Consider the following 10,543-nt stretch of genomic DNA (forward strand, 5'->3'; position numbering starts at 1 on the left):
AAAAAAAAAAGAATCGCTTGAACCTGGGAGGCAGAGATTATAGTGAGCCGAGATCGAGCCACTGCACTCCAGCCTAGGAAACAGAGTGAGACTCTGTCTCAAAACAAAATAAAACAGGGTTATCATCTATATTTCAATAAGTATTTCCTAAGTCATCTTTCTCCAAATGACATAATAGTTACGTGGCATACAAAAGGAATTGGGAGGTAGGGGAGAACTCCTAAAGATTAGAAAGAATTCGCCAGGGTGTGGTGGTTCACACCCATAATCCCAGTGCTCTGGGAGGCTGAGGTGAGCTGATCACTTGAGGCCAGGAGTTTGAGAACTGCTGGCCAACATGGTAAAACCCCATTTCTACTAAAAATACAAAAATCAGCCAGCCGTGGTGGTGTGTGCCTGTAGTCCTAGCTACTCCAGAGGCTGAGGCAGGAGAATCACTTTAACCTGGGAGGTGGAGGTGCAGTGAAAGGAGATCCTACCACTGCACCCACCCTAGACAACAAAGTAAGACTCAGTCTCAAAGGAAAAAAAAGAAAAAAAAAAAAAAAAATTAGAAAATAAATAAAAACAGGCCGGGCGCGGTAGCTCACGCCTGTAATCCAAGCACTTTGGAGGCCAAAGTGGGTGGATCACCTGAGGTCAGGAGTTCAAGGCCAGCCTGACCAACATGGTGAAACTCTGTCTTAAAATAAATAAATAAATAAATAAAAACAAAGTTAAAAAAAAAAAAAGATTAGAAAGAATGTTGGCCAGGCACTGTGGCTCATGCTTCTGGGAATCAGAACTAAAGAAACCTCATTCCCGGCCAGGTGCAGTGGCTCACACCTGTAATCCCAGCACTTTGGGAGGCAAAGGTGGGTGGATCACGAGGTCAGGAGTTTGAGACCAGCCTGACCAACATGGTGAAACCCTGTCTCTACTAAAAATACAAAAATTAGCCCGGAGTGGTGACATGTACCTTTAGTCCCAGCTTCTCAGGAGGCAGGAGAATTGCTTGAACTCAGAAGACAGAGGTTATAGTGAGCTGAGATCATACCACTGCACTCCTGGGCAACACAACAAGACTCCATCTCAAAAAAAAGAAAAAAAAAGAAAGGAAGGACATAAAATGATGCTTAACCATTTCTTTGTGGTTTTTTTTTTTTTTTTTTTGTTTTTTTTAGTTTTTTGATTCTTTTTTTTTTTTTTTTTTTTTTTTTTTTTTTTTTTTTTTTTTTTTTTTTTTTTTTTTTTTTTTTGAGACAGTCTCGCTCTGTCACCAGGTGCCAGGCTGGAGTGCAGTGGTGTGATCTCAGCTCACTGCAACCTCCGCCTCCCAGGTCCAAGCAATTGTCCTGCCTCAGCCTCCCGAAGTAGCTGGGACTACAGGCGCATGCCACCACACCCAGCTAATTTTTGTATTTTAGTAGAGACGGGGTTTCACTATGTTGGCAAGGATGGTCTTGATCTCTTGACCTCGTGATTCGCCCGCGTTGGCCTCCCAAAGTGCTGGGATTACAGGTGTGAGCCACCGCGCCCGGCCTGTTTTTGTTGTTGTTGTTGTTGTTTTGTATTTTAGTAGAGACGGGGTTTCACTATGTTGGCAAGGATGGTCTTGATCTCTTGACCTCGTGATTCGCCCGCGTTGGCCTCCCAAAGTGCTGGGATTACAGGTGTGAGCCACCGCGCCCGGCCTGTTTTTGTTGTTGTTGTTGTTGTTTTGTATTTTAGTAGAGACTGGGTTTCACCACATTCACCAGAATGGTCTCGATCTCCTGACCTCATGATCCACATGCCTTGGCCTCCCAAAGTGCTAGGATTACAGCTATGAGCCACCTCTTAACTACTTCTTTACTATTTCTTTCACATGCATGAATCAAAAGTGAAGGCAATATTTTCCAAAACAGCCATACTGTTATTACTCTTTTTTTTTTTTTTTTTTTTTTGAGACAGAGTCTCACTCTGTCACCCAGGCTGGAGTGCAGTAGCACAATGTTGGCTCACTGGAACCTCCGCCTCTTGGGCTCAAGTGATTCTCTTGCCTCAGCCTTCCCAGTAGCTGGGACAACAGGTGTGTGACACCATACCTGGCTAATTTTTTGTATTTTTAGTAGAGACAGGGTTTCACCTTGCTAGCCAGGATGGTCTTGATCTCCTGACCTTGTGATCCGCCCACCTTTCGGCCTCCCTTACAGGCCTGAGCGACCATGCCCAGCCAAGTTATTACTTCTTTTCATTTTATTTTTCTGCTCCATGGGAAGATTCTGTAAGCTATGACCTATGAATTCTTGATTTATCTTTTTACTGAGAAGACCCTATTAAGTTCAGCCATGCATGTTAATTGCCAGGCCGGGCATGGCCACCCCACCCAGCCTCTTGGGAGGATTTTTAACAAACTGGCCCACATTTACTCTTTAGTTAAAAGCAAGAAATCAGCCAGTCCCCTTGGCTCAAACTTGTAATCCCAGCACTATGGGAGGCCAAGAGGGACAGATCACCTGAGGTAGAGAGACCAACCTGACCAACATGGAGAAACATACAAAATTAGCTGGGCTTGGTGGCACATGCCTCTAATCCCAGGTACTCGGGATGCTGAGGAAGAAGAATCGCTTGGACCTGGGAGTCAGAGGTTGCAGTGAGCCAAGACTGCGTCATTGCACTCCAGCCTGGGCCACAAGAGTGAAATTCTGTTTCATTTAAAAAAAAAAGGGGGGGGGGGAGGGCAAGAAATCTACCTTCCAAGGGCATAAAAATAATGTTTAAATCCCTTTGGAAATTTTAAAATGCTTTTACAGATTTTAAAACCAAACTTTAGAAAGGTTTGATTCCCCCTGGCAGCCTTATTTGCATTCTTCCTCTATTCTGTCACAGAATATTTTCAGATATTTTTGTGTACGTGTTTTTTTTGTTTTTGTTTTTTTTTTTTGAGACAGAGTTTTGCTCTTGTTGCCCAGGCTGGAGTCCAATGGCGTGATCTCAACTCACCGCAACCTCTGCCTCCAAGGTTCTGCAATTCTCCCGCCTCAGCCTCCCAAGTAACTGGGATTACAGGCATGTGGCACCACATTCTGCTAATTTTTGTATTTTTAGTAGAGACAGGGTTTCTCCATGTTGGTCAGGCTGGTCTCAAACTCCTGATCCCAGGTGATCCGCCCATCTCAGCCTCCCAAAGTGCTGGGATTACAGGCATGAACCACCGCGTCTAGCCTATTTTCAGTTTTTATTGGTCTCCGCAATTTGATAGGAAGCAACTCTATGCACTTTTCCTTGCTAAATACATGCAGGAAAAATGGTTTATGTAAATTCACCTTACTCAGCTCCACACCTCATGTTAGAAGTTACTTTAGAATATTCTGGACCTAAAGTTCAAGTAAACTTCCTTCAAGATTAAGCTCCTGGGCTGAACTCCCTGGCTTATATATGTAATCCCAACACTTTGGAAGGCTGAGGTGGGAGGATTCCCTGAGCCCAGGTATTTGAGGTTAAAGTTAGCTACGAAGGCGCAACTGCACTCCAGCCTGAGGGACAGAGCAATACCTTATCTCTAACAGTAATAATATTAATTGTAAGGTCTTTTAGGCTGACTGACACTGCCATGGACATTATGTTAACCTCTGTGACCTGCACAAACACTCCAGACGAGTTCCTGGAAAATCTAAAGTAACTGGAAGAAGAATAAATGATCAACCCCTGTGGTGCCTACTTAACTTTGAGACATTCTCTATTGTTCCTTATTCAAGCCCTAATTGATAAGGCCATTCGACTCTGTAATGGACCTTGGTCAACAACCTATGACCCCTTCCCAGCTTGCAAATCTACAACCCCCTCCCAGCTTGCAAAAAAACCCACCCTAAACTGTAACTTTCCACTGCTCACCCCAAACCTATAAAACCAACTCCTATCCTACTGCCCTTTGCTAAAGCCCTTTTCAGCCTCAGCCCGCCTGCACCCAGCTGAATAAACAGCCATACTGCTCACACAAAGCCTGTTTAGGGGTTCTCTTGATTCAGCACACGCATTTTAACACTAATAAAATTTTAAAAACCAAAAAATTAAAAGACTTCTCCTGAGCTGAAAAATGGAGAGTTGAAACAACAAAAACCTTATAATTGAGCTGGAGCCACTACATCCACACAGAAAAAGGATAAACACTCATAAAACAACACACAAAATCTGGAAGCTAACTTAGTGTAAAGGAAGAGTCCATTGTTTCTTATTATCATACATCTCCCATTGAACGTGTCCAATAAATTCTATCACCTTAGGAAATGAGTTTTTCAAACTAAGTGTAATGAGAAAATAGATAATTTCTCTCTCTCTCTTTTTTTAGACGGAGTTTTGCTCTTGCCCAGGTTGGCATGCAACAGCGCAATCTCGGCTCACTGCAACCTCCGCCTCCCGGGTTCAAGCAATTATCCTGCCTCAGCCTCCCGAGTAGCTGGGATTACAGGCGCCCACCACCACGCCCGGCCAATTTTTGAATTTTTAGTAGAGACAGGGTTTCACCATGTTACCCAAGCTGGTCTCGAACTCCTGACCTCCGGTGATCAACCCGTCTCGAACTCCCTCTCTTTTTTCGTTTTGGCTGTGGGATGGCCAGACAACGAAGAAATACAACAAGTGAAATGCTACGCTGAATTGACCAGGCTAACTGGGAACTCACTGGAAAAGTGAAAACTGAGATGAATTAGTGATTAGCTCAAGAAGGTGCTTAGCCACTTACCCCTCTTTAATGAGAATGGATCGCTGGTTTCCACTGGTCGTTCCACTGCCAGTAAGAAGACAGTCGTGAACCTTGGGTCCCTTTTTTCACTAGTCAACAGTCACCCTCACCTACACGCGGAGTACATATTTGGCACTCAACAAATCTTCATTGAATGAAACCCTACCTCACTCATATAGGCACTTAACCCCGGAGTTATGGCCCCCCAAATTACCTCCAAAACGCCAGACGACCTAACCCAAAGAGCTGAAAAAGTAGAGAGGAAAGCTCCAGGGTGGAGGGGATTCTTTCTCAAACAAGCAGGGGCCATGGGGCCTAACAGCAACCCAACTTCCCATAGAAAACTCAGGGGCCCAGGGGATTGAACCGCGGCTAATCCCCTTCCACTTCCACGAAGTAGCAGCCAACGGGCCGCAGATCCATAGCCTCCCATCCGGGGGCGCTGAGAGATCTTGGGGTATCCCCCCTCAAAGTTAGTACCTGCGAAGCTGCGGCACAGAGAGTAGCTCCGGGATCTCATTACGGAGGCCGGGGCCTGGGGCCGGCCAGCCGCGCCACCTGGCTGAGGGTTTCGCGCTCCGCAGCTGCAGTGACGGCACAGATCGCAGATAGACACCGAAGGCTTCAGAAGGGTCCTGACTCGCAGGCCCCGGACGTTTTGCTCCTAGGACTCCGCGAGTTGTCGCACTCGCGTCGACTGGCGCCCTTCAGGGCTTCCCTCACTGGTTAAGCGGTCACTCCTGCCTTTAGCCCAGCAGCCGGTAGCTTCCCGGCGCCGCCATCGTTAGTGTTTGTTTTCATCCGCTTCGGAAAGGCCGAGGGGGTGGAAGAGGGCTACGGCGGAAATCCAGATGCCTAACCTTAGTCGCACTTTCGGCACAGCATGGACGCCCTATTTATTCTTTTAGTCCTCTAAATCTCCAGGAAAGTTGATTTCCTTTCCACGTAAGCTTTCTTGTCCAATCTTTCTAAGCTGCTCAGGATAAATAAAGACTGAAAAGAGGTGTCTGAGAAGAGAGAGTGACCGTTTGGGCCGCGTGTGGAATGTGCGGAGACGAACCGCAGGTCGCGGCGGCGGCAACAGTGAGGACGCGGCGTGGGGCGGATGCTGACGTGAAGTGGGCGGTGCCGCTGCTGTGCGCCGTGGCGGCCAGTGTGCGGTTGCCGGTTCCGGAGGAGGGCCCGTTCTGGCTGGGTGGGTGGGGAGTGTGCATGGTAACCTGGCAGCCGCGGAGAGGTGGGTGACGGGCCTGGGCTGACTGAGTGCCCTGCGCAATCAGACTTTGAGATCCGTTTTTAGGATGCCCTTTAAAAGTGGCGGAGTCGCTTCCCAAACCTGGTTCGGCCAGCCTCTTTTTCGCTCCCGACTCCCAAAGTATCTGGTCTTCCCTACTTCCCGGCCCTCAGCTTCACGATTTGGAGTTCTTGGAGTGAGAGAAATCCTCTTGTTACAGCACAGTGTACGTCCATAAGGCTGGGTCGTGTACTTTGTTGTTTTGGGGTTTTTTTGTGCCCCTTTTCTTGTTAGACTAGTTTGATCACCCCGACATCTGTCCTGTACTTATTGGGTGGAACCAGAAGTCTTTGGATAATGAAACCCGTGACCAGTTCTTCCCTAAGGTGGTTATGACATATGTCAGCTGCTTCTTGGCCTGTATAGTTAGGAGCCAACCTCCTTTACCTTGTGAATAACTATGTCATCACCACCATTAATCTTCGGCTGTTCCCAGTTGAAATGCCAGGCATTAAATGAACCACAAAGATTGAATTTCCATTATCCTTCAAATCAGAACAAGCCTTTCGTCCAGCCATGAGTTAAAGTAGAAAAATCTAGAACTGTAAGTACGATACGTTTGCTCCAACAAAATGGAAATTTGCAGAAAAGGAGGTGCTGCAGCCTTTGAGTCACTTTAAAGTCTTTTCTAATGTTTTTTTCTTTTAACCTTTACAGAGAGAAGATTACAAATGGCAGAGCCATTTAAGTGTGGTTAGCTGTTGGATTCTGATACTTTCTTAAAATTAGCTTCTTGCACCAACATCTTCATTGGAAAGCGTTCAGAAAAAGTAGCAGAGAAGAAAGACAACATTGACATTTACCATGGCAATACCAATAACAGTGCTTGACTGTGACCTTTTGCTGTATGGCCGAGGTCACCGGACACTGGACCGTTTTAAGCTGGATGATGTGACTGATGAATACTTGATGTCCATGTATGGGTTTCCTCGACAGTTCATTTATTACTTGGTGGAGCTCTTGGGGGCGAATCTTTCTAGACCTACTCAGCGATCCAGGGCTATTAGCCCAGAAACACAGATCCTTGCAGCATTGGGTTTTTATACCTCAGGTTCCTTCCAGACTCGGATGGGAGATGCTATTGGAATCAGTCAGGCATCTATGAGTCGTTGTGTTGCCAATGTCACCGAAGCACTTGTGGAAAGGGCCTCACAGTTCATTCGCTTTCCAGCTGATGAAGCCTCCATACAGGCCCTCAAGGATGAATTCTATGGGTTGGCAGGGATGCCAGGGGTGATGGGGGTGGTTGACTGTATCCATGTGGCCATCAAGGCACCAAATGCTGAAGACCTCTCCTATGTGAACCGGAAAGGCCTGCATTCTTTAAACTGCCTGATGGTGTGTGACATCAGAGGGGCACTAATGACGGTGGAGACAAACTGGCCTGGCAGCCTACAGGACTGTGCTGTGCTGCAGCAGTCTTCCCTCAGTAGTCAGTTCGAAGCCGGTATGCACAAAGATAGCTGGCTTCTGGGTAAGTTTGCAGGTGTGAATTTTCATTTTGTTTGGAGGCGTAGAAAAGTTATGTAGGCCGGGCACAGTGGCACACACTTGTAATCCCAGCACTTCGGGAGGCTGAGGCAGTGGATATCACCTGAGGTCAAGAGTTGGAGACCAGCCTGATCAACATGGTGAAACCTTGACTCTACTAAAAATACAAAAATTAGCTGGGCATGGTAGCAGGTGCCTGTGATCCCAGCTACTTGGGGAGGCTGAGGCAGGAGAATCACTTGAACCCAGGAGGCTGAGGTTATAGTGAGCCAAGATGGCACCATTGCACTTCCAGCTGGGTAACAGATCAAAAACTCCATCTCAAAAAAAACAAGAAAAGTGGCTAGCCAGACGTGGCAGCAGGCGCCTGTAATCTCAGCTACTGGGGAGGCTGAGGCAGGAAAATCTCTTGAACCCAGGAGGCAGAGGTTGCAGTGAGCCGAGATTGCGCCACTGCACTCCAGCCTGGGTGACAGAGTGAGACTGTCTCAAAAAAAAAAAAAAGTGGCTGGGTGTGATAGCTCACACCTGTAATCCCAACACTTTGGGAGGCTGAGGTGGGCGGATCACCTGAGGTAGGAGGACTTCAAGACCAGCCTGACCAATATGGAGAAACTTCATCTCTACTAGAAATATAAAATTAGCTGGGTGTGGTGGTACATGCCTGTAATCTCAGCTACTCAGGAGGCTGAGGCAGGAGAATTGCGTGAACCTAGGAGGCGGAGTTTGCAGTGAGCCAAGATCGCACAGTTGCATTCCAGCCTGGCCAACAAGAGTGAAAGTCCATCTGGAAAAAAAAAAAAAAGGAAAGTTACGTAGTGGAGTAGAATGAGATATGGAAGTCTGTAGAGCTGAGTCCCAGTCCTGTCACTCTTTTATGAGACCTCAGGTGAGAACTTTCTGAGCCTTAATTTCAAAAAAAATCAACATTTAAACCCTGTGAGAGGTATAGAAAAGAATATATATATATGTATATAAAATCAACATTTAATAGACATTATTAAAACTTTAAAGCATACTATTAGAGCCAGGACAGTGGCACGTACTGGTACAACTGGTAGTCGTAATTCCAATTACCTGGGAGGCTAAGGCAAGATGATCACTTGAGCCTGGACCTTGAGAGCAGCCTGAGCAAGATAGCAAGACCCTGTCTGAAAAACAATTAAACAATTTTTATTTATCTTATTTTTTTATTTTGTGTAGAGGCAGGGTCTCACTATGTTGCTCAGTCTGGTCTTGAGCTCCTGGCCTCAAGCTATCCTCCCATCTCAGCCTCCCAAAGCTCTGGGAATATGAGTGTGAGCTACCACACCCAACGTAAAAAATTTTTCCATTTTTTTTTGAGATGGAGTCTTGCTCCATCACCCAGGCTGTAGTGCAGTGGCGCAGTCTCAACTCACTGCAACCTCTGCCTCCCATGTTTAAGCAATTCTCCTGCCTCAGCCTCCTGAGTAGCTAGGATTACAGGTGCATGCCACCATGCCTGGCTAATTTTGTTTTGTTTTGTTTTGTTTTTTGACATGAGTCTTCCTCCGTCGCCAGTCGCCAGGCTGGAGTACAGTGGCGTGATCTTGGCTCACTGCAACCTCCACCTCCTGAGTTCAAGCAATTCTCCTGCCCCAGCCTCCCGAGTAGCTGGGACTACAGGCATGTGCCACCAAGCCCAGCTAATTTTTGTATTTATTAGTAGAGACGGGGTTTCTATGCCCTAAGTGCATGGAGATTAAAAAAAAAAAAAAGAGAGAGAGAGACGGGGTTTCACCATGTTGCTGGGATGGTCTTAACCTCTTGACCTTGTGATCTGCCCACCTCAGCCTCCCAAAGTGCTGGGATTACAGGCATGAGGCACTGCGCCCAGCCTAATTTTGTATTTTTAGTAGAGATGGGGTTTTACCATGTTGGTCAGGCTGGTCTCAACCTCCTGACCTCATGATCCACCTGCCTTGGCCTGCCAAAGTGCTGTGATTACAGGAGTGAGCCACTGCGCCTGGCCAAAAGAAATTGTTAATAAAGATATTTTACGTTATTTCATCCACTCTTTTACTCCTAACAATTTATCTTAGAGGTGGCCAGGCATGGTGGCTCATGCCTGTAATCCCAGCACTTTGGGAGGCTAAGGCAATGTGGATCACAAGGTCAGGAGTTGGAGACCGCCCTGGCCAGGATGGTGAACCCCATCTCTACTAAAAATACAGAAATTAGCCAGGTGCAGTGGTGGCTAAATAAAAAAATAAAATAAATAAAAATTGTTTAATTGTTGCTAAGACAGGGTCTTGCTGTCTTGCTCAGGCGACACAAGGTCCAGGCTCAAGTGATCCTCTTGCCTTAGTCTCCCAAGTAGCTGGGATCACTAGTAATTCCAACTACCTGGGAGCCTGAGGTAGGAGAATCGCTTGAACCTAGGAGGCAGAGGTTGCAATGAGCCAAGATCACCCCACTGCACTCTAGCCTGGGCAACAGAGCAAGACTCTACCTCAACAAAAAAGAAGAATTATCTTAGAGGTATACATTTATACATATGTAAAACAAAATTGCATACAATAATTTTTATTGCAAACGATAGCTGCAGCAACAAAAACAAGCGTATAAAAACCATCCTGTCTGGGTGTGGTGGCTCATGCCTGTAATCCCAGCACTTTGGGAAGCCAAGGTCAAAGGGTCACTTGAATATAGGAGTTTGACATCAGCCTGGGCAACAAAGCAAAACGCTGTCTCTCAGAAAAGTAATTATAATATAAATCAATCAATCAAACAACCCCCTGAAATAAAGCCAAAATACTGCTGGGCACGATGTCTTATGCCTGTAATTCCAGCATCATGGGAGGCTGAGGCAGGCGTATCACCTGAGGTAGGGTGTTCGAGACCAGCCTGACCAACATAGTGAAACTAAAAATACAAAAATTAATAGGGCATGGTGGCGCGCGCCTGTAATCCCATCTACTTGGGAGGCTGAGGCAGAAGAATCGTTTGAACCCAGAGGCAGAGGTTGCAGTGAGCTTAGATCCCACCACTGCACTCCAGCCTGGGCAACAAAGCAAAACTCCATCTCAAAAAAA

General features: G+C 46.4%; 1 protein-coding gene and 1 long non-coding RNA gene across 3 annotated transcripts in view; one reads left to right on the forward strand and one right to left on the reverse strand.

Moving 5' to 3' along the window:
* LOC108304865 overlaps window positions 1-5,788 on the reverse strand; it is a 14,097-nt gene extending 8,309 nt beyond the window's left edge. The window contains exons 1-2 of the long non-coding RNA XR_001825440.2: window positions 5,183-5,788; window positions 4,703-4,812 (exon numbers count right to left, since the gene is read on the reverse strand). This is a non-coding gene — a long non-coding RNA (uncharacterized LOC108304865). The remainder of the gene's footprint in view (window positions 1-4,702; window positions 4,813-5,182) is intronic.
* A 12-nt stretch (window positions 5,789-5,800) lies between these two features.
* HARBI1 (harbinger transposase derived 1) overlaps window positions 5,801-10,543 on the forward strand; it is a 17,530-nt gene continuing 12,787 nt past the window's right edge. The window contains exons 1-2 of one of the 2 annotated variants that reach the window (XM_017529296.2): window positions 5,801-5,939; window positions 6,654-7,470. In XM_017529296.2, the coding sequence (XP_017384785.1) occupies window positions 6,801-7,470 (670 nt within the window). In that variant the 5' untranslated portion in view covers window positions 5,801-5,939; window positions 6,654-6,800. The other variant, XM_037738847.1, reaches the window with a different exon arrangement.

This window comes from Cebus imitator, unplaced genomic scaffold (genome assembly GCF_001604975.1).
Source record: "Cebus imitator isolate Cc_AM_T3 unplaced genomic scaffold, Cebus_imitator-1.0 Scaffold58, whole genome shotgun sequence".
NCBI lineage: Eukaryota > Metazoa > Chordata > Mammalia > Primates > Cebidae > Cebus > Cebus imitator.